The 27105-nt window shown below is 54.9% G+C and overlaps 5 protein-coding genes across 5 annotated transcripts in view; 2 read left to right on the top strand and 3 right to left on the bottom strand.

Moving 5' to 3' along the window:
- The window catches only part of CSUI_004671 (dead deah box helicase domain-containing protein), a gene marked incomplete at its 3' end in the record, with an annotated part of 7460 nt that extends 520 nt beyond the window's left edge, over positions 1 to 6940 (bottom strand). Inside the window, exons 1-5 of the mRNA XM_068064856.1 lie at positions 3363 to 6940; positions 2449 to 2567; positions 1743 to 1877; positions 1136 to 1293; positions 80 to 270 (exon numbers count right to left, since the gene is read on the bottom strand). Of these exons, the coding sequence (XP_067923172.1) occupies positions 80 to 270; positions 1136 to 1293; positions 1743 to 1877; positions 2449 to 2567; positions 3363 to 5519 (2760 nt within the window). The remainder of the gene's footprint in view (positions 1 to 79; positions 271 to 1135; positions 1294 to 1742; positions 1878 to 2448; positions 2568 to 3362) is intronic.
- Positions 6941 to 9057: 2117 nt separating this feature from the next.
- Positions 9058 to 16159, top strand: CSUI_004670 (uncharacterized protein). Its single transcript, XM_068064855.1, has 6 exons — positions 9058 to 10907; positions 11327 to 11401; positions 11830 to 11925; positions 12479 to 12664; positions 13155 to 13226; positions 13555 to 16159. Exons 1-6 carry the CDS (start codon positions 9948 to 9950, stop codon positions 15667 to 15669), a joined length of 3504 nt encoding a protein of 1167 aa, XP_067923171.1. The 5' UTR covers positions 9058 to 9947; the 3' UTR covers positions 15670 to 16159.
- A 457-nt stretch (positions 16160 to 16616) lies between these two features.
- Positions 16617 to 18649, bottom strand: CSUI_004669 (ap-1 complex subunit sigma-2). Its single transcript, XM_068064854.1, has 3 exons — positions 17674 to 18649; positions 17179 to 17323; positions 16617 to 16908 (listed from the first exon to the last, which is right to left on the bottom strand). Exons 1-3 carry the CDS (start codon positions 17940 to 17942, stop codon positions 16771 to 16773), a joined length of 552 nt encoding a protein of 183 aa, XP_067923170.1. The 5' UTR covers positions 17943 to 18649; the 3' UTR covers positions 16617 to 16770.
- Positions 18650 to 18714: 65 nt separating this feature from the next.
- On the top strand, positions 18715 to 25948 carry CSUI_004668 (wd g-beta repeat protein). The gene is made up of 5 exons (XM_068064853.1): positions 18715 to 19391; positions 19730 to 21214; positions 21581 to 22612; positions 22832 to 23718; positions 24374 to 25948. Exons 3-5 carry the CDS (start codon positions 22154 to 22156, stop codon positions 24675 to 24677), a joined length of 1650 nt encoding a protein of 549 aa, XP_067923169.1. The 5' UTR covers positions 18715 to 19391; positions 19730 to 21214; positions 21581 to 22153; the 3' UTR covers positions 24678 to 25948.
- A 220-nt stretch (positions 25949 to 26168) lies between these two features.
- On the bottom strand, positions 26169 to 26603 carry CSUI_004667 (uncharacterized protein; the record flags this gene model as incomplete). The annotated part of the gene is made up of 1 exon (XM_068064852.1): positions 26169 to 26603. A coding segment is annotated over one exon (135 nt), but the record flags the coding sequence as incomplete, so codon positions are not given.
- Between the last annotated feature and the right edge of the window lie 502 nt (positions 26604 to 27105).

Genomic DNA, 27105 nt, shown 5'->3' with positions numbered 1-27105 from the left:
CCGACGCGGTCCGAGGATGAAGTTGCAACAGGGCAAAATTCAGCCCACGAACGCGGTCTGCCAGCGCATGCAGACGTACCTGACGGCCAGCACTGTCAACCTCTGCAGCAAGGGCCAGAATCCGCTTGACCTTGGACAACTGGCTGTATGCTCGGGAGGAGGCCCGCATGCACTGAGGTTGATCCAGGTTGCTTAGCTGAATCTGGAGCGGCTTCAGCACCCGGAGCCAGTCAGGAATCTCTTTGGGCTCACAAACACAGACGACTTCGCCTGCAAAGAAGGAACGCACCACGGCAGCAAGTCAGCCCAAAGGGCTGCCACACACTCTCTCCCATCACATCGAACAGGTGGCCCAGAGTGAAGCCTACAGCTTACACGACGAACCACACTGCTGCGGGGCGAAAACATGACACGGGCAGGATGGACCGACCGGGAAGCGTGACTACCCTTTCACGTTGTGGCTGCCACTCCGGGTTCGCGTTATTCACCTGCCAATGCGCGCTAGACTCGGTAATACGACTGTGCGCACTTACGTCCTATAAATACATATGCACGTGAATATCTATACATCACGCCAGAAACAAAACACTGCCCTGTTTTCTTGGTGCTCACTAACGGGACTGTCTAAAGATCGCTCATTCCCAGAGAGACTCTAGGTAGGTAGCCTCTGATCGACCGCTGACCCTAGGATGAAAATACATAGGGGAAAAAGCTCCTTTTGGTATCACACTCTCCGCATTACACCGAGTCAAGCTGCCGAAACAAGCCAAAAATCAGTCGCAGGCTACCGAGACGGCACGCCGACACGGGGTCCGCAGTCCACCTGTCCCTGGTGAAATCAGAATTTACTTCTGAACACAGTCTAGCCTCGAGGACCCTGTGGAAGCGCGGGGTACCGGTCACTCCGGACTTCACCAGCGACGTATCCGCTCAAACAAAATGGGTAACCCACTACCAAGGTAGCTGATCTTGTTTTCCTGATTAGGCGCTGGGGCGCCCCAGTCTTCCCTACATCTGTATCGACTAAGCCTCATCTGCAGGTACGACGTACCACCCACGACCGCTGGGAGAACAGGAAACAGAATGCCACAGCAGACTGAGAATGAAAAGCGGATGCCGGTTGTCGGGGCCTTACCAGGATCTCCGGCTCGTGCAGTTCGTCCGCTTCTATGGACAAAAACTGCCGCAGATCGAGGAGTTTGAAAATGAACCACCTCACGCACCTCGCGCAGATCAAGGCCACGAGAGGCAACGTCCGTGCAGACCAGCACTCCCCGGGGAGCTTTCTGGAACCTGTCTTGCACATCACACAAAATGACCTAAATTAGGTCCAGCCGCACGGCCAGAAAAATTCGAAGATTACCCTCACCTGCGATTTCCTCAACGCGGGACAGAGCAGGGGGAGTAGGAAGCACTGTCGCATGTGCTTCCAACCCGCTAGGTACGCCGGAAGAGAAAAAGGAAACAGCCAAGACAACCCCGCCGTGATACGTGTGCAGTACTACTACAGTCAATGGTTCATACCGCCAATCACAAAGTGTTTCCGTTTGATGAGTTCACTAGACCTCTGTCTCCTTGCGTCCCCGAACGAAACAGAAGAACCTTAGCGAGAAGGAACCTTACTCACAGAGATGCGAGTAACACAATGTTGCCCCCGTGGCTCAGTCAATCAATGCCGACGTCTAGACTTTCTTATTTGTACGAACACCCACGCAACTCCAGGACCAAGTTTAAACTCTTACCGTTCTAGACGTTTTAGTCGCTGTTTCTGTTGCAAATTTGAATGAAGTCCAACAACCTCTGCAGTGAGTAGGGAAGCGTCCATGGGGCTGCCAGGGTCTGCCCCGGTGCCATCCCGGCCCCGTCTCAGCATGAGGCTGCAGCATCATCCAAAAGGAAAGAGGACACCTAGCCCTCAAGCAAGCCGGACGGCTTCATCGCTCAAGGAGCGTGAAAGCTGTCTATTCGTTTCCAAGGAACCGCTGCTCCGGCAGCGTCTTCAGAAGCGCAGTGAAACTCGCAGCGGCCTCTGCGGACACGGCCAGGCAGCAGACTGGGTGCCCAGTGCGCCTTCCTACAAAAACAGACTGAAACTCTACGCTCCTCGGCGCTTTCGGGTAAACCTAAGTTGTGTGCCGTGCCAAAATATTTTGTTAGTCCCTTTAGACGACTACAAAGCCCGCTACTGTCAAAGCCTTCCCCACCAAAGCAGCCTCTGTGAAGCGTGCTCTCTACACGACATGGGGAAAACACACCTTGAAGACATGCCTTACCCGTGGCAATGCGTATAGCTCACGCCCTAAAAGAGGCAGACTGCCGTGTCATTGTGTCTGAGGAGAATTACAACGCGAAAACTTCCTGTGCACGAAGCAGAGGCCCAGGAATGCATCTTTCAGATGCGTCTGATAAAGGCAATTGCTAAGCCGGTAGTCATCATTGACCCCCTACCTGAGAATGGGATCGAGTCGGTAGACATAGGAAATAGAGTTCACGAAGACGATAGCCTTCAGTCGGGAGTCAGCCCGCTTGGAAAACAGCGTCAATAAGAACAGGCCTAGGTACAGTTCCTGCATAGGTACAAGTTGCCACACACGGTACCGCGCAGTCCGGATATACGGGGAGTCAGCGTGAGTCCGCACACACAGTGCGCAGGAAACCTCTCTGTAGTCCGTACAATGGTAAGTGCGAATCACCGAGCAGCCGCAACAACACCGGCGGAGTGTTCACTTCTCGCTATGTCCCCCATCTGTCATGCGCTGGGAACTGCCCTGGCACTTCTTTCTCAACAGAGGGTGAGCCCTTCGATCTATACAAACATGGGCATGCCCGGAGACAGACTCACGACCCAGCTGTTGCCTGCACTCAGGGAACACTGCGGAGAGCGGTCATAGGATTACGCGGATGTGTTCGCACCTTGGCTGCGCCGCGGAGGTAAACAAGTGGATACGGATGTTCACATAGACACATAAGTATCTTGCTGTGCACTATACGGAGTAAATCCATTCCGTGCGTACACTAGACGAGTGCATAAAGCCCTCTCGCGTCTACAGCAGCTGCAGACGTAACAACTGGTTGGACTGTCAGCCGTTGCACAGCTTGCTGGCTCACAGTCCCTTGTGAGCCCACAAACCAGTTCCCTTCTGACAACTGCAAGCCCTAGGGTGTCCAAACAAGGCGACCACGCGGGGAGATATATATTAGAGTGTCACGCTCTGTAATCTGCTGTTCCACATCTCTACACCGCACCAGTCACATAAGGTCTTGTAATGGCGGTGGGAGAACTTTCCCGCACTGGCCGGCCGTGGGTTCACATGCGTAAGTGGCGGGAAAGGAACAAACAGCGCGCACGCTCGCACTCTCACCTTTTCTTCTGCTGCTGCTTTTACGCACGTTACAGTAAGTCCCTCTGGAAGCTTCACAGGCCCCCCTTCCGTAGCGGTATTTTCTGTGTCTCCGAGCGTCACCGCCTGATAGTCCCTGTCTTCATTTTCGTCCCACCGGCTTAGTTCACCTGGGCCGTCCTGCCTGTTCTTTTTTCCTCTTGTGAAATCCACGATACATAGTTGCTTCTTCCGTAGTCTCACGCATTCCATGAGCAGCTCCATAGGCTTCAAGTTTCGGTTCTTTTGCTTGTATCCACGTTTGTCCTTCGTCTCTCCTCCCGGGCCAATGGCAAGAGTAGCAGAGAAGACAAATGTCTGGATAGAACGCTGCCTTCCCACTACGTGGGCAATGCCCCCCGGACTGCGTGGCGTCTTTTTCGTATTCGAGCACGGATTCGGAGACGGGCCGTAGACAGCATCCAACAGATCTCGCATCTCACGGAAACCACCTTCTTGCATCAAATGATCTGCTTCATCCAGGACAACAAACCGAAGTTTTTCGAAGTTCGCCATGAACATGTGAGCCCGTGCTACAAGACCTTGACGTGACGTTCCAAAGAAGGCAGGAGGCCCCACGGGTTCGTCGAGCATTCCATCAGCTGACACTAAGGCAGATGAGGTATGTGGAGAACTATCACCGTCAGGCCCGCCCAGAGAAATTCTTGGAGAACTAGAGTTAAGACGGGAAACAAACGCACGTGCCTCTTGGATGACGGAGAAGAGCCTCCCTGGTGTAGCGATGACAATTGAAGGAGAAAGGCGACCGATCTGTCTCAGTTGTTTCTGTACCGCCAGACCACCAACTAAGCATATAAGGGCGATGGGGGTATGTGCACACAAGACCGCTAAATGCCTTTGCACCTGCAGGGCCAGCTCTCTGCTGGGGACAACTACCAGACACTCGGGACCTTCCGCCTTTCCTCTCTGGGAAGTTGACAGAGGAGAAGCCTTTCCTGCCCGGTCAGCTGTCTGTGTCATCTCTGTGGCGCATCTCCCGCTGTTATTGTTCTCATCGTCAGATCGAGTAAGTTCCGCCGCTTCGTCAGGAATCAGATCCAGTTCCAGAGTTTCACCCGTGAGTTCCTCCCCAGATGGTGCGCCTCGCTTTCTTTTCCGAGTTTTCGACATTGTTTTCTTCTCCAGCTCTTTCTCGGCTCGCCGAAGCATCTGGCTAAGCAGGTTGCATACAATAGGGACACCGTAAGCAAGGGTCTTCCCGCTTCCGGTCTCGGCAGCTCCGACAATATCTTTTCTGTCTCTCAGAGAGGGGAGCAGAACAGCCTTCTGGATCGGCGTGGGCCGCACGAACCGGTTATCATACAGGGACCGCAAGATAGCAGGGTGAAGAAGGTCCAGTGACTCTTCATCAACAGCGGAACACCAAAGTGGTAGAGCCTCTCGCAGTTCAACAACATGCCGCCAGTGCTCTGTTGCGTCCTCGAGTGAACAGCCGCCCCCTGTTAACGAGATCTCTGTCGGTCGGTCGGGGGGCAACGAGCCAACCGTAAGAGCTGAAGAAGAGGAGGAAGAATCGTTAGCAGATTGTGGCGAGCAAGCCGACAACGCGGAAGAGGCGCCGTTCGCCACAGGAGGCGCTGTACGAGATTCAGAAGACGTTTTCTTCCTTTTCTTGACTATGGCACCTCGCACTTTGTCAACTTGGGATGAAGCGACTTGTCCTGAGTCCCGCGTTTGCTTATCCCCTTTCTTTTCCCTATCGGCTCGTGGCGCGCGACGAGCATCTTTACTCTTGGAGTCGTCAGCACCTAGCGGCACAGCAGCTGCACAGTCCGAAGTTACAGGGGATGTTCCGGAAAGCTCTTCCGAAGAGTTTGGCGTTTCCCGACCCTTACCTTTCTCCTTTTTTCTCCTCTTCTCCTTCGGTGACTCTCCTGAAGAGATAGTGGAAAGCTCTGAATCAAACGAAGGAGAAATGATGAGAGCTGACCCGCCGTCCATCTCCTCCAACTCAGCCATTCCCTCCATCTGACATTCTCGGAAAGTCCAGGCGTCTAGCTCCGTAGGGCGCCATGTCGAAGACGACTTCTGCACTTTCCTACATTCTCTTGACGAAGATGAAGGCGAGGGAGCACCGTTCCCTTTCCCCTTACTCCTGAAGACCTTCGCCTTACGCATCCTTCTGATTGAGCCTTCCACGGGGAGGCCAAGGAGGTCGCTAAGTGTCCTTTCTTCTGTTGCGGAGCTGACTCCTCAGCCACCCCAAGACAGCCACTCTCAAACGGCAACTAAATTCGGTCAAGGACACTATGGAGAGCAACACAGGCATCCGGGACTCTCTACAGCTTTGCAAGTGTGAAGTTGAACCGAGACGGGTTGGTCTGCAGTATTTGCAGACTATGACCACGGTTAGGAGAGTCCAATGCACCAGCTGAGATGGTGCTGCAACCACTCCCACACGCTCAATAGCCGGGGATACTTCAGCAATCAGAGACTTTAACAGCCTCGGGCATCCACATTCACGCGGAGGCGGTTTCAAGCGGACAGCCTTGATTCCCCCTCTTGAAGACACTGAGGCGGTGGCGGATGCCCGACATTTCCAGTTCTCCACTTAAACGGTGCCAAAGCGCAGCCACGGAGGAACGAAGGCTTGCAAAGAGAGGACTGCATGAAGGAACGGAATTCGCCATGCAGTCCCAAGAGGGCGAGCTTGCAGTGCGCTACCTTTCAGCTTCCCCAACAGTGGAGCTAGGGCAACTGCTGGCGCGTCTGCATTGCATTGTCCGGAGTTTCACTTATAGGTGACGAACGAACACTACACAGCTGTACGAGAAGTCTTGCTGAATGAGAGGTGAGGTCTGTGGTCCCCGGTGATTAGTCTCAGTACGGGATATAGTCACAGCGAGTATGCTGGGAGGCTGATGGTCGACAGAATGTGGGCCACGTGTTCGCTAGCAAAACCAATCGACACGCCCGCCCCACAGAGCGCCCTGGCTCGAAAAACTATTCTCTATCGGTGGACCGGCCGGGAGAGCGTCGCGTCGTATAAAAAGAAAAACCTTTTCCTAGAACGAGAGTTGACAAGAACTACCAATACGAGGAAGCGCCGAGTTTTGGTGCCGCATGCAACGTGGCAGGGCAAGTCAAGTGTGTGTCTGGGTTTCAACAGCATCGCTAGCGTGCTGCCGATCAGGCCCTGGGAGCTGTCGCGTGTTCCTCATGGCTTGCCGTCCCCCCAGCAAAGTCGTTCGACTTTGCTGGGGGGACGGCAATCCAGTCGAAGTTCTCTTGTCCACGCCCTGAGGCCAGGGTACGGTCCTGTTGAACGCATCGGTATAGCGGAGACCCAAGGGAGACGGCCAACTTTTCCTCCCACTGATGTGACTGGCCAGCCAAGACCGACAGAGAGCACTGGCTTTCCTGGGGTTCCAGGATCGTAGCAAGTATCTCACGGACACGTGCTACTGAGGTGCCCCTTGTCGTGAAGAACCGGCATCGTTCTGAGAGCGACTATCTGGTAACGAAACTTTCTGTTATTGATATGGGCCCAGCGTAGAGGGCCGCGGCGGGAGAGAGGTGTAAGGAAGACTCCATCAGCTCTTTGCGCCGGGCTGAGGACTGAGTACAAGCAAGCTTGCAGCGGGCTCCGACGCCGCACCACGTTGTCTGACTCTGTCACGTGGCACGTGATACAAGTAGCTGCGCTTTCTAGAAGAGTGAAACATCGAGCGCCCTTCTCGTCACGCGAGAAGCTCATCAACAAGGTTCCTACAGAAACAAGCACCGGCTTTCTTCGGCACTGGCCAGGTATTCATCGGAGAAGCCTGGACACGGCGGCTTGCACTGTGCTTACCGCATCATCGGATCTTGTACTGCGTGCAACAAACAAGACTGCAATTGCCGGTACCGTTTATCGGAGCCCCCTTCACACGCCCTTGCCCAGGTCTGCTGATGCCGTCATCTGAGCTTCACTGGAGCACCTAATTTTGAAGGGCCTCAGTCACAACGACAAGGGCAGAGAGTCCTGCTCCCCCCTTCCGTCCTGATGCGTTTAGACTAGTTTACTTGCGCGGCATTGCGCGTCGCGTAGGCCTGAATCAAAGGCGAAGATCACAATGGAAAGGACGCGGTTCCGCTAGTAAACCAGATGAGTACGTTCGGCGGTATCCTTGCAGGAGAGCCCACTGAGGACCCGATTAGCAAGTAGCGACAGGTTACGAGGGTAAAAGAGCGATCGTCTTTCGTGACGGCGGGAGCTGCCAGACCGAGGTCCCTGCAGCGAGCGTGAATACTACGACGGCGGCGAAGGCCAGCGTGCAGAAGTGAGCGAAGCCAACTGTCTGGGTCCGGACATAGAGAAAGAAGCTCTGAGCTATCTTCAGGTAAGAGGCTCCGACTCATGTTGGGTCCGAGGGAGCTGAGGGCGCCGCCGTCGACCAGCAAGCGTGCGAAAGCCGTCTGAGGACTGCGATTTTTCCTGCATTATCATGTTCAAGGGGCCGAGAGTATTTGACGACAGCAACACAGTGCGCGGGGTGTTTGCTCGCATCGTACGCAGCTGCGGGCACGAACAGTTCTTCCTGAAACACGGCTGATGAGCGGCTCGCTGTCAACCCGCTGACGCTCCCCTGACCACGGAGCTCGCCGGAGCGGAACCTGAAGAGGAGGACAGCAGTCTGGTATTGCGACAGAATTCAAAGCCCAGAGCTGCCGTACGATGCATAGCTCTTCCCGTCCTATATTCTGCGGGGGAAGGGACTTCGTGCTTTGTCTGCAGTACGGGCGAACCAAACCTGGGGCTGCACGTCCACGATAGTGCATCGGTGCAAGCCGGAGACTTCGCCTCGCTGTGTAGTGGTGGATTATCTGGAAGAACCATTTTGCTGCCTTTCTCAAGCCGACTAGAGCTGCCATACGATAATTTCCCTGTCGCCAACCCCGGAAGTCGTTGTCTTTTTTTTTGCGCGGTGGGGTGGTATCTGTTCTGCGTTTCACAGTCCCACGACCAGGGGACCTGTTAGTCCCAGTCCCGGTGAAGTGGTCTTCCCTGAAGTGGGCCGCCGGCTGCTGTGGCACTTCGCAGCCCATTGTAGCAGACGTGCCTTCAATCAATCGTTTTGCCCCGGTGAGCGCTGGAGCAGCGCAAGCTGTTGGGCGTTGGCCCAGCAGCTTGCAGTTAGGCGAGATATTCTGTCTGGTCTGTCGCCTTCGGTAATCTCTACTCCAGTCCTGAGCTCCTGGCCGCCTACAAATGCCTCTCTTGGGACAGCCCTGCTTGCTCGATCGGGGCAGTGCTGCTAAAGCAGGCAGTTTCCATTTTCCAGACTATGGAGTTCAAACTAAGCTTGTTTGGTGAGAAGCACATAAGGTTTATCTGCGGCGGTATGCTACCCGCGACCGGGCGGAGCAGTAGCCAAAGGCCAGCCAGACCTGCGTGGAAGCTGCCGGGGGGGCCCATACACACAGTTGGTAGAGACACTCGACGACGGAGGAAACACAGATCGGCGTCAGTCCCTACGACGTCACCAGGGGTAGTGCACTCGCACATCCTGCATTCATCGGTTAAGGATACGCGCGTGTGCCGAAGCGGTGGTGTCTAGCTCTTGCACGGCAGCGCTGACTGCAGCCCTTCCTAGTTCCAGTAGGGGACTTGCCACCGCGTGGCCAACCAGCCACATAGCCACATCGCGGTTTTTCCCCGTGGCTTCACTGAAATAGACTGCTATGTCCGGTAGCCCGGATTGTCTGGAAAGCAATCGTTCATACCCCATCGTGTGGAATCAAAAATGTGCAGCCTTTTTCCGATGTACCCCTTTTCCCCCAGGCGCATGTTGCGTAGCGTTGCCGGGCTGCCCTCCCTGTCCCCCCGAGACCGTACAAGTGGTCTGCGTTCTCTAGACTTCCGATGGCAGCCGCTCACTTTCTAGGCTGTCAAAAGTAATTTTTGGGGGTTATCTTTTTCTCTTTCAATCTCGCCAAGCGTTTTCGCGTCTTTGCAAGGCCCCTACGCTCCTTGGTCCTGTGCTCACGGAAGCCTCAACTGGCGCTACGAGAAGTGCCATTAGCTGGACAATCGAAGACTCGAAGTTTCAGTGGCATTTACAGCTGCCTCTGCGGGTCGTGACGTGTTGTCTCCTTTTGCGCAGTTAAGTTGCCACGGATCTCTTTCACACTTTCTCTTTCTCCCTAGTGGGTTAAACTGCATCTCGCTTTGTCACTTCCGGCCTTGTCCGATCCGGTCCAAGTCGGTTTCATTGTTTAGTTCGATTTTCTCCGATGCCTCTGGAAGCTTGTACCCAACCAGCCTGCTCGTCGCTTATCCGTCTACATAGGACATTTTCTCGGTACTTTCCGACGTCCTTGTCTGGTAATTGTAGACTACCCATGACTCTCCGCCGCGCCCGTAGCACAGTTTCGCCAGCGTTGGCCCTGCGTTGTCTGTTGGTGATCATCTGTACTGCTGGAAGGAACCTGGCTTAATTTCGAGAGCGTTCTCCATGTCCCGCCGGCTGGAAAGATGTTGCTTGGCGAGATTTTCACTGCAAGTGCTTCATCCGCTTGCCATTCAGCTGGCTCCCGTCTGTTCTGGATTCACGTGCCACAGAGATGATGGAGTGTAGTACTGGCCATCCGCTAAGGCTAGGCAGCTCGAGCTCTCCACTCTTCTGGTCGCTGGAGCCAGCTCCCCCTGTCGGAGAATCGGAGAGGGTTCCTGCCTCCTTCCTCCGGGGCGTGTCGTTCTCGGGGACCCTGGGTGAGGAAACTTCTTCGCATGTGACAGTAGAAGATGTAGAAACGGCGTGCCAGCAGGCCGTGATGAGGAGAGCGGCCTCCACTCCTTCTGTGAGTTCAGTGTGCGGGGCTGAGAAAGGAGGAAGCTCCCGGCTTTTGAGGTCCGCGCGCGCTTCCTTCGAAGGACAATCTTCCCGCGCGACGGCTACGTTGTCGGCTAGTGCGAGAAGTGGCCCAACCCATTTCGATCTCACAGATAAGGATTCCGTTCAGCAGTCTCCGGAGTCCTCTTCCACGGAGGGGGAAACAGACATTTCGGATCCCTCCTGTGGGAACCCACCACGTGTGTGCCCTTCCTCAACCAGATCACCTTCGTGTTACATGGAGGACACTGTGGCACCGTATGATCCATACCTGAGCGAAAAGCAGGCTTCGTTTTCATCTGGCTTGTCGATCGTTGCGGATGTGCTGTCGAGCACACGCGAAAGTGGGCACGGGGCATCTCCAGGTGGTGGTGTCTGGCCGTGGTGTGCTGGGGGGGATGTCAGCCAGCAGCACGTAACGGCCAAGGACCTTCGCAGTCTGGCTGCAGTCTTACGGATTCATGTCTCTGGTCTGACAAGAACTGCAGAGAGTACCCAGCCGCGAGACGTATTTTTTTCTTCCGAGGGCAGCGGTGTACAGAGGGTCACACCCCTGCAAGCAGGGTGGTGCCTCGATGATCCGAGCCTGCGACACCCTATATGCGATCTGGAGGCGGCGGTAGAGCTTCTTGACATTCTCGCGCAGGCGCTGGAGGCCACAGCGACTACTCTGACGAAGATGCAAGAGAAGGTAAGAGTCCGCTGTATTACTTCGAGGTGCACTGTCGTGCAGCGTACAGTGTTGGCGTCCAACAGAACACAGGGGACTTGCGGCCAGGAAAGGCAGACCTTAGGTGCCGCAAGCAGTCCATGCACCGTCATCCAGCACGAAGCGCCTGTTAGATGTGTTAGGGTGGCGGCGACACACGGCGTCATTGGGGTTTTGTCGCTTCACCACCAGCGCTTACCAAGTTTGGTAGCATGGGACCGGTAGGATCGTATACGCCTGCTTGAGGCAAGAAGATGCAGGACACTCTATGAGTGAGAGAGGCCACTGCTTCGGAGGGTGGAAGCCAGTGACAAGTTCACGTTCGCACATCAGTAAGCAGTATGGCCGTGTCTGATACTTCAAGCTTCGGGAAAGCTTTGTTTTCTGTGTCCTCCTCTCAGGTAGCGTACCTCCAGAAGAGAGCAGAGACTCTGAGCGAAAAGCTTGACAAGGCTGTCGCTGACAACGACGCCCAGGTGTGTATGTGGCGCGAGCAACGATAACTGTGAGATTGCCGGAGGCTAAAGCTACAAGACTTTTTCCGTCTGTTTGTTGCTGTAAAAGAGCACGTCAGTCACCGGAGTTCGTATCCCTTTGGCTGTCCGCGTTAACGCGGTGGCTGGTGTATCTTCTGTATGCAAGCTAGTACTGAATCTGCAGCGGTTGTGCCGTGCGCACCAGCTTTTTCTCATATATTCACGAGTGTCCACGTCGGCAGACATCTGGCGGGGACAGTGTCTGTTACCGCCGGATGTCCCTCGACGTTGATGTCGTTCCAGGTGGCCCCTTGGGGCCGCGCACTACAAGCGCTTGTAGGTTGTTCAGCTGAACCCGAAAGATTTATTCAGTCCCTCGCACTCATGTGCTTACTCCCGTGTCTTCCTGGTTGGGTGCTATGTCTTAGTATGCTGAATCGGAGCAACTTGAACTCCGCCTGAGGGAGGCTATCAAACAAGTGAATCAGCTCCGGAAACGTTGTGCTCTCTTCGACAAGATGCCCGTAAGTCCACATGAGAAAAGGGAAGTTGAGGACAAAATCCGAGTGTAAACTTCAGCTCTGTTCCACGGACGAAGTGGTCACGGTGATCGGCTGTAAGGCTTGTCTGTTTAAATTTAACACGTACGTTTCAGTAAATATCAGGGGGGCGGGTACAACGGCTCAAGATCGAGCGCTTCTCTCTGGGGCTGCTACTGTCATTGGAGTAACGTAGGATAGCTCCTTCGTACGCGAAGAAACGGAGGGAAGTTGGGTACGGGCGTCTGGACTAATACCCTTACCAAACAAGTGTGCCGACTTAGAGTACCGGTGCCTTAGACCGCGCCCCGATTTTCCAGCATTCTTTAAGACGGGGTACATTCAGTTACTCCGCCCCGAAGAACGGCGTAAGACAGCCAGGTGACAGTCACGCTATCCATGCCCAGCTCCCCGTGGAGACTGGAAGATCGGGTAAGGTGGCTTGTCGTCTATATGGAGTCGCGTCGAGACTATCGGTCACATCACTTTCACCCTCATCATTACTGAATCTGCTGTCGGCACGGGCCGCTATTTGCAGGATTATCGCGCCCGATGTATGGCAAGCGAGCAGGCTCGGGCCACCCTGGAGCTGCAGGTGAAGGCTCTTCAGCAGCAGGTTGACGAGCTCCGCCGCGCTTGTGCGGGGCCAAGCCGGCAGCAGCGGAACAAGGTGGTCGGAAGGGTGCTTGGCGTGTCACGTTGCCGGGACGAAGAAGCAGAGGAGGTGAGAACAATGCCGTTTCAACGTAACTGTACTTAAAAGTGGAGGCTGCCGTCGCGGTACAACCGTACTCGAGCCGCGAGATTTCGTGCAGGGCCTCCTACTACATCTGTTGTCGCTCGTCAAGTGTGTCCCTCCCGAAATTCACAGAATCTCCAAGTTTTCGAACGAAATACTGAGGCGAACTGGTGGGGATTACCAGGTTGGGTTCAGTCAGTCTGGTGGAGGACTACTGCTGTAGAGCGACCGGCGGCATGGTTGGGTGCAGTCGTGGTCGGGATAGCGCAAGTGACAGGGTTGTTGTGCGGCGCGAGTCGTAGGCAAGGGCATCGCACAGGGCATAGTGAAAGTACGGTCTCTGGTGCAGTTTAGCGGAGCGTGCTTGTGAGGGGGACGCCTGTTAACAGTTCCTTCAGCTGTCATGCAGTTTGGGGGCCCGACCTTCGCAGTTGAAGTAGTGCTGAGGGAGTGGTCTGTGTGTTGTCCACGCCAGGCACAGGACGAGGTGTCGGACTCTGTAGCAAAACCCGAACCCGCCTGCACCGGGGGGCATCAGTCCGCAGAGGTGAGTTATTGCCGGTGAATTTCTCAACTGCTTTGATTGGCGGGTTCCGTGTATATTTCTTCTGGCAGAAGCGGAGTAGAGCTGCGAGGATCTTCGTGGGCTCTCACGTATGCGCGCTGATGTTCTCCTAGAATCTAATTTCTTGAAGAAACTTGGGCTGGTTCCTGCAGCCACCCGTCTGACTTCGGAGACAATATGAGGATGGTACATGATTCATTTTCGTGTAGGATCCCAGTCATCCTGCACCATCACATTTTTCGCATAGCCCGTGCGTAATGTCTAGGGTTGCGTTCTTGCGCTTGTGTGCGTTCCCCCCGGGTCTCTCCAGTACAGTGATTCTCCTGCCAGCACTCCGGTTTTGCCTGGAGCTCGTCCTGTGGCAACCGGAGAAGTTACTCTCGAGTCACCTGTGCCGCATGCACCTCCAGCCGGTGCGAATAGGGCCAGCCGCTGTGTCGCGTGCGGCTGTACGGCTGTTCCTCTTTTTAAAATAGATCGTTTGGAAGCCCAGCCAAAACTTCGAAGGAAAACGTCCAAAGAGCCGGAGATGTCATTGCCCGTGGTTGAAGGTGGCAAGGAGACGGATGGCAGCAGGAAGCTGTTTGATTCCGTCCGGGACAGGTCTCACTCGTTTGGGCCGACAGCGGCAGCTCGTGACAGAAGCGGGACGACCCTCGCCGGGGAGCAGACATCGTTGGTTTCACCTGTTTCTTTGGCGTCCTCTAGCGGCCGTTCGTCAAGCGCACATCCTAGACGGCAAAGCGTGGGTGGACACACAGGTCGCACAGGCGGGAAAGTGGAAGAGAGGCTGCCTGACCAGCCTTTGAACGAGGTAGTCTCACCGGCAAGTGAAGTACTTGGCAGAGGGAAGACGTACGCAGAACCGTGCGGGAGTTCGAAGCCGCCAGCCTGTCGTCGTGGAAGCTGCGACGGACCGTTACTTCAGGAGACGTCCGGCTTACAGAGAGAGGGTGAAATTGATTGTCAAGCCGAGCTCAAGCCGATAAGAGGGCCCTCGCCTCCGCATTCGCTTTCCTCTGGTGCTGGTTTGACTGCGAATGGGAAGGAATCCGGGGAGGACTGGACGGGGGCAGTGAAGACGTTGCACGTGGAAGAAAGTGGTGACGTGGTATGCTCAGCTTGTCTGGAACATGTTCAGAAGTTGTCGGTCAGCGATTTAGATGAGCGGGGGCCGAAGCCGCGGTACTGTCGTACCGGTGTCCCTTTGAGATCGCTGCAAGGGACGCGCTCGTACGCTCCTCCCATTCCTGAACCAAGGGAAGTCCAAGGCTTTCGTTCATTGGGTTCCGCAGCTTCCTCTTCGCTTCAGCTGGCCGGAAGGACCAGTGGAATTTCCCTTCACCGCAGCGAGACCGCGTGGCGACGCCTAGCGAGGCGCGGAACTCTGGGAGATTCAACCAGTTTTTCTCGTAGAAGCACGTGCAAGGGAATTGCAGGTTCTCCCCTTTTCCCCGTGGATGGTCCTGCCCCCACAAGTATTCTTTATTCAACCGGGTCCCTAAGTACACTTGACCAGCATGCCCCATCTATGTTTGAAGAGCTTCTGCGGAGTGGCACCTTGCTCACAGCTGAAGAAGCGAATATGAAGGCAAACCTAGAAAAACTCCTTGTCATGGTCGCGACGTCTCCTGTGAGTTTCGGAGACCTAACGAAGACGGGTCTTTCTCAAGACTGTCTGCTGAAGATATCGAAGCTACGTCGGCAACGTAAGGGTGCAGATGCTTCTACAACGGGTTGCCAGACGGGACAGCGAGGGTCTCCATTTTGGCGCCAAACTGCACGCCTCTGTGCTTTCTTCCGCTACATCACTGGAGGGGCAGGACGAGAAGCATCATCATCGACGTCCACAACTCCTGAAGTGGACGGAGACATCAGAAGCATCTACGCATCGGCGGTACACTTCGCAGCCGAGTTGCTCCGGATGATCTCGTGCGGGCGCGTGTGTTGTAGCAGCCAAGGCCTTGGAGGGGAAGACACATCGCTTGGGCGAAGCACAACTTGTGCCGAGGAGGTGGAACGGTCCGGCGCTGCACTTCTGTCAGAACTCACTCGACCAGGTGCTGACACGCAGGGAACTCCTGCCGCGCCGTGTGCCGCTCCTCCTGCCAGTGATACTTCGGGGTGGCGAGGTGAGTGGTGGCGACGGCGCGACGACGGGAGATGCTCGAGGGCCCGAAGACAGGGTTGCACACCAGAAGACGGATATGCGTCAGTTCCACTTGTTCTCGTGGCTGTGGTAGCAGCGATAGGTACAGCTATCTTCGTCGGTCGCTTCTGCTCGGGATCGAATTCGCTGACAGCCAGCCAGCGCGAGACCGACGGGTGGATCGCCGGTCCGATGGGCGGACTGAAGGCAGCGCTTCACTGCCCGAGTGGGCATGCTCCGGCGACGCTGCTCAAAAAAGGGTATCTGTGTGGTTAAGCTGCGCAGGCGCGGTGTTCGAGCCTACCTTTGCAGTTACTGTAAGGCGCTATTCAAAAGCGGATGCCGTGAATGCTCCGGCGCGCTCCAAGCCCCGAGAACAGCAGCTATGAAGAAGCTGACTATTTCTTTTATGGCTCAAACATAGAGATGTGACTCAACTCTCGAGCCAGACTCTGTTTTTTGGTGTTAGTTCATGCTGGCGCGTACGAAAGTTATTTTGACAGTAGACAGGACATCGAGGAATAGCAAACTGGGCAAGTTGTGGTCAGTTCATCAAGAGGTTCTGCCGTCTTGGGTTCGGAGTCTTCTCAAAGGAAGGGGCAGTAGACAGGATGTTTGCTCATTGAAAGTAGGAGGGCCGGTCAAATACCCACGCTTGTATCATTGACTGTGTGTCCACCGGCCTTTCTCTCGGGACGGATCTTGTCCAGGTTTAGTTCTGCCGAACGTCCCCGTAATTGATTAACGCATCTGTCCTCTGCAATATTTCTGAGGGGTGGCGTCACTATAACAGTTCTACGCATATGGCTGCCTGGGGGAGTCTCCTCCCGTTGCCGGCAATCCCTGTGGTCGCACTGTCTGGATGCTGTTACACACACGTAGAGTAAGCAAGAGTCACACGCTGTGTGAAACGGGAAGATCTAAAACGTGAGAAGATGCATGTGGTTGTGAGGACGTGCACACGGGCGCCGGACTTCCAACTTGTGCGCGAATGTGCGTAGGAAGATGAGGCGCACGAACTCACCAAAGAACGCAGGCACGCCTGGATGAGCACCCGGCGAGCCCTCGTACAAGTGGTCTAAGCACCGGATCAGACTTAGCATAAAAAGACTTTTGCACAGGACGGAGCGAACCGTCATAACACTTGAAAAGTTTGCTGCCGCTGACCGGGCAAAGAAAGCTCGGATGAAACACTCATGGGCAACATTGTGGCAACTTGTGCAACCGGACTGCGGGTGGTGTGAGACGGCGCAGATCAGTTGCCACTTCAGATTTCTCGCGTCATGCGCAGGGCCCCCGGATGCTCAAGCAGAACACGTTTACGGCAGCTACACTCTCGCATGTGGACACCAGTTAGGAACTTAGGTCGCGACTGGGCTACGTCAGCTTCGTCCCACCCTTCACGTTGCTCTCGTCCATAAGTGCATCCTGGGCGTTGGTCACCCGCAGCACGGCTTTCTTGCTAGTCTCTTGCAGCTCGCCGCCGCAGACAATTTCATCCAGCAAGTAATATGCCTGGAAGCCACACCCACACCATACAAGAGGCAAGACGGAACCTGTCCAGACTGAGACCAGTCTCTGATTCCGTAAGTAGTGGATGGGCCACCTGCGAGTTTGATGCATAGATAATTTCTCTAGACTATGCATACATCGCGGACAGGTTTGCATTTGATCACCGTCACACCGCCGGCTTCCTAGTTTGTATGAAGCAGGTACGCTTTCTGGGGACACGTACACCAAGGAGATCAACTACTGTAGCAGACCACTGAACGTATTCAAGCTCACCTTGTGAAAATTGAAGATGAGGTCTAGCTCACAGACGTTGCCGAAGTATCTGTCCAGGATCTCAACAAAGTGATGAATGACTTCCAAAGTCAACAGAGCGTTCTCGTTGCTGTCGATGCATGCGATGAAATAGAGGCTTGCATACCTGTGGTCCCAGAGACAGCAGGCACCACACCGCTCTATTCAAACGGGGCACGTGCTCGACCGCACGTTTCACGCGACGGTAGACCTCCACGCTGCAGACGCCAGCCACAACAACGGTGAAGACAGCCGTAAGCAGTGCGGAGTTCGCTACCAACAAGCACGCAAGACTCGGCAACACCGCAGGCTGTACCCAGCACACGGACCCGGGCACAGCATCACGCCCTCCCGCGTCCACCGGGGCGAAGCAGCACGAGCACCGGCGATTCGGTAATTGAAGGCCGCCTGTTAAACTCGTGCCTCACACCCCGCAGGGATCCGCGCAAGAAAAGGCTGCTCCGAATACGTCCGTACCTCTTGAAAACGAGTTTGGTATCCTCGCGCCACTCAACAACGTTGCACTGCTTGGCGCTTCGCTGTAGAACACGTGAAGCAGCTTCCCGCAGCAGATCGTTCCGTTGCTTCATAGAGAATGACCCGCCCTCGAAACTCCCACCTTCTTGAGCTCCAGACGGACTGGGTCCCCGTGAACCTCCTTCGGCGGCACCCGCAACGGGGGGGAAGTACCACCTGGAGAGGCGTACCTTTCCTTGACGTGAAACAAGAAGCAGAAAATGGATCATTCTTGAAACGTAAAAACAACGGGCTCGATCGAGACACTCGCTGGTCTGGGTGAGGGAGTGAACGCGCTCAACGAGTCGGACCAGTCGTAAGCGTGAACCGAGTCTCTTTCGTCCCGCTCTGAGGCAACGTGACAAGCCAATGGAGGCAACTTGATACCATGGGCAATGGACGTACAGTTACGAACGTGGTTTCACATGACACCATCGACCAGACGGCCGTCGCTCTGGAAAGAGACGAGTGTCACAACAACTGAGAGAAAAGCACAAGCACTGCACGGAGAAGAACTGAGGAAAAGGCAGTCTGGCCGAGCTCTGAGGAAGTTGGCACAGTGCCAGCGGAAAACAGACGCCGGACAGGGGCAGAGAAGGCAGGCTCCACAGAGGTATCGTCCGTAAGCCTTCGAAGACAAAGCACCAGTCTGGATTTAAAGTGAATAGAGTAAAGGGGAAGTCGAAGAAAACCTGTATAACACGGGGTTGAAATCCTCGGCTTGCGGAGCAGCCAAGCTGTGCCCATGGCTCGACGTCGCGGGCTGAAAGCAAAACAGAAACCCTACGGTTCTGATGTGTTCAGGAATCACCCAACACTGCAGAAAAGAGCAACAGCTCTCAAAAGCAAACTGTAGTGTAGTCTTGGTGGAGCCCTGCAGTGGAGTGCTGATCAGAAGAAAAAAGAAGACAGGAGCAGGCCGGCTTCCGCGTTTTGCATGCTGCGTCCAGTGCATGCGGGAAGTACAGAAGGGCAGCAAGCGACTCTGATAGGCCAACAAATCTTAGATCTGCGGCTGCGGGCTTCGGGGAAAATCTAGACTGGGATCTAGCACTGGCCGGCCGCTTCGGAGAAGCCCCTGACTGCAGCAGCTGAACACAAATAGTCCCTTCGCTCACCGAGCCCTCTGCCAGTGACTCTACGCGACAACTTTGTTTATGCTATTCTCTGCCGTACTACCCTCTTGTCTTTTGGGGAAGGACGTCAACCGTAATTCGCAACAGTTTGCCCGGCTGACGGGCAATTTTCCGCGCTCCCAACCACCCCTGACAGAGCAGGCGTGTCACTGCCACCCGTGCTCGAGCGGGAGAGAGCTCGGTCTGTGTTGTCATAGACCAGCAAGCCGTGTCACGTGCTGATAAGCACGGTCCGAATTCTACTTTTTCGAGACAGCCGTGCATTTTGGCCCTGTTAGGGTGACGTGTATCAAGCTGGTTCCTGACCCACGTTTCCCACTGTTTCCAGCAAGTGTGGGTACCCACATATTGGTCAAAATGGCAGCTTCCACTATTCCCCCGTCGCAGTGGCCCGCGCTTTTGTATGCTCCACCTCCCACTGCCGCCAAGTCCGCGGTCGATGCCTTGCCGCAGATGCAACTCGACGATCTTCACTATCCACGCCAGATGCTCCTCTGCCAAGGCGCCGGCTACGGGATCGGTCAGTGCATGCGTACGGTCCAGGTGAGCTTTCCGGCTATGCATCTACCCCCTGTACTGTTGGAGAGTCTCTTTAACATATTGTACGCTCCCAACTACTGTACAGGCGCACTTTCCGGCAATATATGTGCGCATTCTGGAGTGACGGCCAGTCTGGTAGAGAGAGCGGGGTGTTGCCGACATCGGCGAGCTTCTGTCCGCTTTTTCGTATCTTCTCATGCCAGGCAAGGCACTGAACACAGAAGCGGTCCGCCAGGCTCTCTAGTCCATGGCTGGTGTGTGGCCGATTGTTCAAGGCATGTCTTCTAGCTGTTGAACTACTCCACCTGTCAGTATCAGTGCCTACTTGCGTTGTGCTACAGCCAGACGTCCGCGTCACCCCCGCAAATCCCGCAGAAAGACTTTACAACGCAGAGGTGTGCGCGGCTGCAACGTGCCTATCGGAGCACGGTGCGGGGACTGAGCAGTGCCGGTATCACCTGGAGAGGATGTACAAGCTGATGAACAAAGAGAAGCCACCAGAGCCAGGCATGATCAGTAAAGGCATAACGCTGGTCTCCAAGCTTCTGGGCGTGTACCAGAAGGAGGCCTCGTAGAGTCAGGCGAACTGAGCATTCTCGGGACGGAGAAACTGTTGGCTGTTTGCCGGTCACTACCTGCGCGAGTAGCGTACGTAATGTGGGCTGCCGGTAGCACGCTAGAGCCGTGACATGGAGGGCTGGAAGAGTGCGGGTCTCCCGTGGCTACTTTGCTGGGTGCGTGTTGGCTTGGTGCGAGAAGCCGCGGACAATAGTGTGGCGTGCGCATGTATGAGCTGTACTTGTCCTGATCCCGAGGACGTAAACGTGGATGGATGTGTCTGAAGAAGCGACAACAAAGGCGCTTACGAAGCAAGAGGCCGTGCAGATCACGGGAGGAGTCTGCGTACTAAACGCAGGTCCAGGTGTGTCATGTTGCCGTACTCAACGTCTCCGGACGCGCTGTGCTGTGTTCCCTTCTACGGTAGTCCGCGGGGTCGCAAGTTGTTGACTGCTGGGAGCGGAATGGCGGCTTGCAGGCCCCAGGAGATCAGTCTGTGAGGTGCCGAACTCGAGCTGTCTGGATCACTCCTGGTCTAGCGAAGTATTCCGTGGCGCTCTGTCCCACAAGTCTGAGGATAGTTGGGTTTATTGTTACGATGGAAGGAGATGGGATTTCTCGGGGTAGACAGTTGGCAACGAATATACGCGCCGGCAAAGGCTCAGCGGTCTTACTGCAGTGCGTGCCAACGGCTCCGCCAGCACCAGCTTCGGGAGTGCCCTCTGACCGAGAGTGCTGCTCCAGAGAAAACGGTAGCTATACGGGCACTTCCGCCTCGCAGTTGAGTTGTGTCCCTCCCATGCGGCTTCGTCGGTCCGCTACTCACCCGCAAAGAGCCGCCGCACTAACGTACGGAATCACCTGCCAGTGAACGTCTGCGGACTAGCGTGCCGAGGACGTTGCTCCGGCGAAGCCAAGCAAGCTTGTGCGCTGCGCCAGTCTGCTCTGAAGAAGCCAGTTGCAGACGGTAGCTCCGGGCCGTCGGATTCGGTTGCCTCACCAGTCGCTACAGTAGACGCGTGGGGGACTTGCCCTGTCAGTTCAGGGACGCTAAGGACTCTCAGGCTACGATGTGGAGGCAAGACGGACGGGCGGCTCGAAGTTAAGTAGCAGGTGTATGGGATCTGTCTGGTCTGACGGCTAGCAGACGATCTGACCAGCAGCGCTCTACACTTGCCTCATGGTCGAGAGCTATCGGTGTCGTCAAGGACAGCACTTTTGCAACGACACACGGACGAGTGCCAGTATTATTGGAAGAGTTTTCGAAGGTCAGCTATTCTTTCCTTCTCCATGCTGTGGGACAGGTTTGCGTTGATCGTGCGCAGGCGCGTTTCCGTGCTCGAGCCAGGCTGGCAGCCGTTGTCATCGATTTACGCCGATGCACATCGCCGAACAAACGGCTAAGCGACATGCTGTCTCGCTCAGGGAAACGCATGCGATGTACCATCCGTTCTCCCAGGCGAATGGCTCTCAGTAGAAAGGATCGCATTTCCTTCTTATCAGGTCAGCAAGGAAAGCTCTAGAATTCTATGTCACCTTTGAAAGTCTAAGTTTTGTGAGCTGGTCAGCCTCCGCTGCTACTGAACTTGTGGGCTGTCGTCTTCCTTTTTCGCTCACGACTCATGTGCATGCAGTGCTTTTTCGTATTTCCCCTACGCCGTCATGGACCCCAAAAGTCGCTTTCTCAGTAACTGGCAGTGTTGACTGCCTACTTCACAGCACCCTGCTTGCTTCTCTCAGTGTCTGCCATTTCTGGCAAGCCTCGGGAGCGCGGCCAGCTCGTTTTTCCGCACTTGGGACCAACTTCATTGCATAGGGGAAGCTCTGTCCATACCTCTCAACATCTACAGATATCCGGACTCCTCAGAGAAGTCTAGCCAGTTACTTAGCATGCCTGAGGGATATCCGTAGGCATTGGAGGGTGCCTTTCAACGAGTTGAACCCACTTTCACTGAGGCACGCCCCTCTGCCACATGCTTCGGAGCCACTGGATACGATAGTGAACAAAGGTGACTTGGGCCACACCCTGTCCAAGTGCCCGCATACTCGCGACCTGATGCTCAACTGCGTGGGAAGGAAGAGACTTTTTGTCGAGGCGGATACGCAGAACAGTTCCCAGGCGACAAGGCCGATCAGCCCGTACGGCCGCCTGGGTCGAGCACTCATTTTCGCCGCCAGAAGCGTCTCTCGACTGGTCGTCGTAAACGATGGCACATTACACGCGCAAGCTGGAGGTGCAAAGACAGCCTTTTTATCCCCCGCTTACCTCCACTCAACTTCACGACCGCGCCGTGCTCTCGCACCACTTCTCTTCTGCCTCGTCCAGCTCCCAGATTGGCAATGGAAAGCCGACACGAACTCTCCCCCCTACTCCCCTCTCAACTTCCTTGTCTTCTGCATCGTTCCTTTCGACGGAACACGCCGGATCTGCTGGCCAGCTGAGACTCTATTACCCGGCAAGAGATACGGTGAAGCTCCGGGGAAGAACCCGACCAGGAGGGGTTTGCTTCAACAGGTCTGGTTCGCGCCTTCTTGTGGCCTCGAAAGACAGTGTCCTGCTTCTGCATACGTTTAATGTGACATGTGAGAGACAAATAAAGTCCCCCGGAGCTTCGCTAGTACTTCCTCATGGTGATCATCCGGACGTGCTTGCTGTCGCGGGACAGGTAAGACGGGAGGTTCGCAGCTGCGTAGTACCCGTGTATTCGACCCTAAGGCAATATCAAATTTTAATAAACTAGCAAAAAAGAATTAATAAATTCAAAAATTTTAATTCATTTATCCAAAAAAATTAACTATCATTTTAATATGTAGAATTCATTTATTTTTATATACTCTTCCAGTATTGTTCTTTTCCCTGTCATTCGCCTTTGTCCTTTTGCCAGGAATCTCACAAGCAACCGCCCTATGTACGCATCTTTGATGTGCGAGTTCCCACCAGCGGGAAAGCCGGAGCCAACGCCTCAAGGGACACTCCGATTTTGGAGTTCTGTGGAAAGTGTGCGGAACCGTGGTCGACGGGGAGCTGGAGTGGATCAGCGGGCGGTCAGATCGTTTGCGTGGATGGACGGGATGTGTTACATGTCTTCGACCTCCCGGCGACTGTACGCACGCCTCAACGCACAGGCGTTTCGGTGTCGGCTCACCAAATTGTCGGGCAGCCGCGGACCAGCCCTGCTTCCCTTTCTCCTCTCAATCCTTCCGGGAGCCCAGATAAGAGAGGCGCCTCTGGGACAAACGGGAAAGGCGCAGAAAAAAGTAGCGCAGCCACCACTAACTCGAACGGCAAAAGCGTTGCACTTGAAACGACCTCGGACAGATCCTCGAAAGCCACGGCGCCACTGGGTACGACTTCTCTCTCTTCCATTTCGAAGCCCCGCTCTGCTTCTGCCTCTAGGCAATTGCACGGTGGCGCAAACGTCTGTCTTTTCGATGCCACGGGCGAACAGCTTCTTGTGGGACAAGGGGACGGTAATGTGAGCGTCTACCCCGCAGAATCCCTTTCTGTCCGTGAGAGCAGGCCTTTCGTTCTAGAAAGTCTGCATCCTGGAGGCGTGACTGCATTGACCAGTGACCCCACTGGGACTTTGGTGGGCTCCGGCGGCAACGACCACGTTGTCAACCTGTTGACGGCGGACTCTCTGACAGTAGTTGGCTCGTTGGGGCGGACGGAAGGGAGTGTACAGACACTAGGATTTTCCCATGATGGCCGGCTTATTGGGTGGGGATGCAAGGATCAAACCACTGCTCTATCCCGGGGAGGAACTGGCAGGCAAGTCTGCGGAATCGATTACTCTGTGTCAGGACTTACTCATGTCGCGTGACACTCGGGAAAAAGTCTTTCTAGAGACCAGACAGTGTCAGTCTTTCGTGCTTCAGTTGTCTCGGGAACCCTTTTTTCTTACTTTTTCGGGCACGGACGCGAAGTCAACACGCAAGCAGGCAGAGTTGTCGTCTCGGGTCTTCTACTCACCGAAAAGTCTTTTTTTCCAGATTCTTCGCGAGCGCGTTGCTCTCTCTTTTTCTGTGTGCTAGCGATTCGTGTTATTTTGCGTGTGACCGCTGCGAATTCTTCTGCCCGTGGTCGTGGCCACGGTGTGCGGTTGAGGAGCCGTGCTCTGCGCTTCGCGCCGTGGGGCGGGTAACCGCCCTTCATACCAGCGACGCACAGGCGCGCCTGGAGAGACGGGTCTCGGTCGCTGCTCCCTGCTTCTATCTCTTTCCTGTCCGTGTGCTACTTGTGGTAAAGCCCAGGTTTGCTGACGGGCTCGTCCCGTGTTTGTACTGTATCAGCCCGAGCTCGATGTTGCGCCAGTTTTGCCCCTGCGAGCCGTATTACGTAGTTTCTTCCCTTGTGTTTTTTTTTATCACGCTGCTTCCACTGTATCAATTTATTCGCTACATTCTGTGAGTCCGTGTGTCCTCAGGAGTGAAGCGGGCACGCCGAGGGAGAGTGATGGTGCAAGTGGAGAGAGGACAGAGTCACTCCTCACTATTGCTGGTACTGATCCTTGCGAGATTTATCTGCAATGCCCCATGCCAGCTCCAGTTTCCGCTCTTGCTTTTCATCCGTCGAGGTACATCTGTGCGTTCGTGACTGAGACAGATGGCGGGCAGACCCAGCAGTCTGGCCAGTCGACGGGCGCGGCACGCGGTACTGGAGCAACGTACTGGTGCAAACAAATATCGGCCCAGGCGCACCAGCCGTTAGGCATTTTCACGCTTGAATAGGGCGTGACACAGGGTGTAGCTAGGAGAATGCGTTTTCTCGGGGTGTCGTCGTGAGTCAGGCAGCAAGGCGGTGCACACGCAAGGCTGCTCGGGGTATCTACTCCTCCTCCGGCGCCACATTCTTAACAGGGACCGCTGTGTGCGACTGGCAAGCGCCGACTCGTGGACCAACTGTCATTCACCAGCGGAAGGCCTTATCGATTCACGGCCAGAAGCTTAGCATCATTTTCTCTTGACTGTTGTGTTGCGGGTCTGCGAAGTCCCCTGCCAGTGAGTAGTGAGAAACACCTGATGTGAAGGAGAAAGCGAAGACACGAGGGCTGTGAGTTCCAGTTACCAGTTCACGGTCGCAATGTTACCTTCTCATCGAGCCTTTTGACGCTTAGTTAACACTGGTCATTCAAAAGAAGAAAAAGACTGCGGCGAGAAAGTCTTCGGTGTTCACACGAGAAAGGCTCTACTCGCGAACTGGCACGATGTCGGAGTCATTCCAGGAAGACCGCGTCAGCCAGTCTTCACCGCGTCCGTGCAAATTGCAGAGCGTTGTCACTGAGTATCAGCCAGCGGAGTGAAGCAGTCAAAGCCTGGAATTCATCCTCTCGCAGAGACAAAAGGAAGCACTTCTAGTCTCTCAGGAAGACACCGAATATTGCAAGCTAGTTTGCTAGCTTTGAACTAGAAGGCGAGGTGTTCTGGGTTTATGGTAGATGCCACATCGCATTGTTGCGAGGAATCGACTTCGGTTTTAGTTCGCGTTTTCCTGCTGCCTGCTATCCGGAAAACAGCTGTGGTCGCAAGTACTTGTGTTACTTGTGTCACCTCGTGAGAGAATCACCGCGAAATCAAGTTCTGTGAAGCAAGGAGCCAATTACGCTGGCTTTGACGTTGGGCTCTGCGCCATCGCGGCCGTCACGAACCGTCAGTTTGTCGTGGCTTCCATTTTTCGCACCAATGTCGGATCCGCTTTGGATCATAGTTGTCGATTCTGTCGGAGCCGTGCCTTTTGACCGCAATCCATGTATGGCACGGAAGCGCGTGTTCGTTGAACCTGTCAGTGCCTCGAGTCAGACGTTGGCAAGGGAAAAACATGCGAATGCTTGTGTGCCCCCAGTTGCTCGCGTGCGCCACTGAAAAGCTTGCTAGAAACCCGTTAACGTTTTGGACTCCATGTGATGAGTGCTCCAAGTACCGAGTGGAGGCGCATCCCGGTGTGCGAGGCTGATCGGCAAAAAGCTTTTCCCGGAGCTGAGATCTTCAACGTGCATGTCGGGAAGCTGCTAGGAGTAACCAATCCTTCGGGAGCCGCATTTGGTGCGCGCCGCGATCCGGCGCACTAACCGGAATCTCCTAGCAAACTGATGTACATGATATGGCAGGCTGTCATCGTCGCTAGCGGGAATACTGGGGAGCTCGTCGGAGGTACTCGGGTATGACTTCCGACGAAGTTTCGAAAGAATTTCACTATAATTTTTACAGTTCCAGGCAAGCGAGCCAACGAATATAAAGACAACTACGTGGCACAGCAATCACCACGACTTCGAAGATGTGCCCTTGGAGAGTCGGGACGTGAGCATGCGAAAACCTAACAAAGCGCCCACGTGCAAACCTCTATCTCCACAGGCAGTGAAAGTGAACACTCTCTCACACGTCAAAAGTAGACGAGTCCGTTGTGACTACACTCAAGAGAGGTTTTTGAAAAGGATTGAAATGAATTTACTCTCTTCCGAAAGACCAAGCCGTTCTCCTCTTCTAACAGGAGCTCGCGTTCACTGCTTCCGAGACCGACCGGGGTCACAAGAATGCAAGCGCCATATAAAGATACACACAATTCCTTCGCTTTTGTCTCCGGCTTATGCGTTCTTTGAGGGAACCGGCGAGCAGGCTTGCTGCTGGATCATTTGCTTCATTGTCTGCTGGAACTGCACAACAAACAGAACGCGAATGGTAACACCAGTTGCCTGGCCACGGAGTCAGCTATATACCTGGAGTGACGTCGTTGACGAGGGGAATCACACCGTCCAAGGACAGACTGGCAGCAGTACTACGGTCCACTTGCACGTCTGAAAGAGCCTAGTCGCTTAACTGGCCGTGCTACAGGCTAGCTCTAAGGAATGGCAGTAGAAGGGATTCGGAAACAGCAAAAGCTTGCTCCTCAGGAAAAAGGTCCCCTTCGGGAGGGACACGCAGTCCCCACCGCGTACAGAATACGAAGCAAGAAACCCAGGTGAGACGGGCACAAATGCAAGTGAAGTTAGTTGTGATCCAGTTGTTTGGGTCTGAAAGAGAAAGCAAACCGCACCTCCTCGGCTCGCGCGAGTGTCTAAAATGCCGTCTCCCTGTCCATCGGGTGTAGCCCGATGGTGCGCGCATGGAAGCAAAATGGGCGGCGAGCGCGCTGCGGCCCTCAGGGGATGCAGCATGTCACCGC

This window comes from Cystoisospora suis, assembly GCF_002600585.1.
Source record: "Cystoisospora suis strain Wien I chromosome Unknown contig_2214, whole genome shotgun sequence".
NCBI classification, from domain to species: Eukaryota; Apicomplexa; class Conoidasida; order Eucoccidiorida; family Sarcocystidae; genus Cystoisospora; species Cystoisospora suis.
The sequence above is the reverse complement of the archived record's forward strand: the minus strand, read 5'-3'. Positions and strand labels throughout refer to the sequence as shown.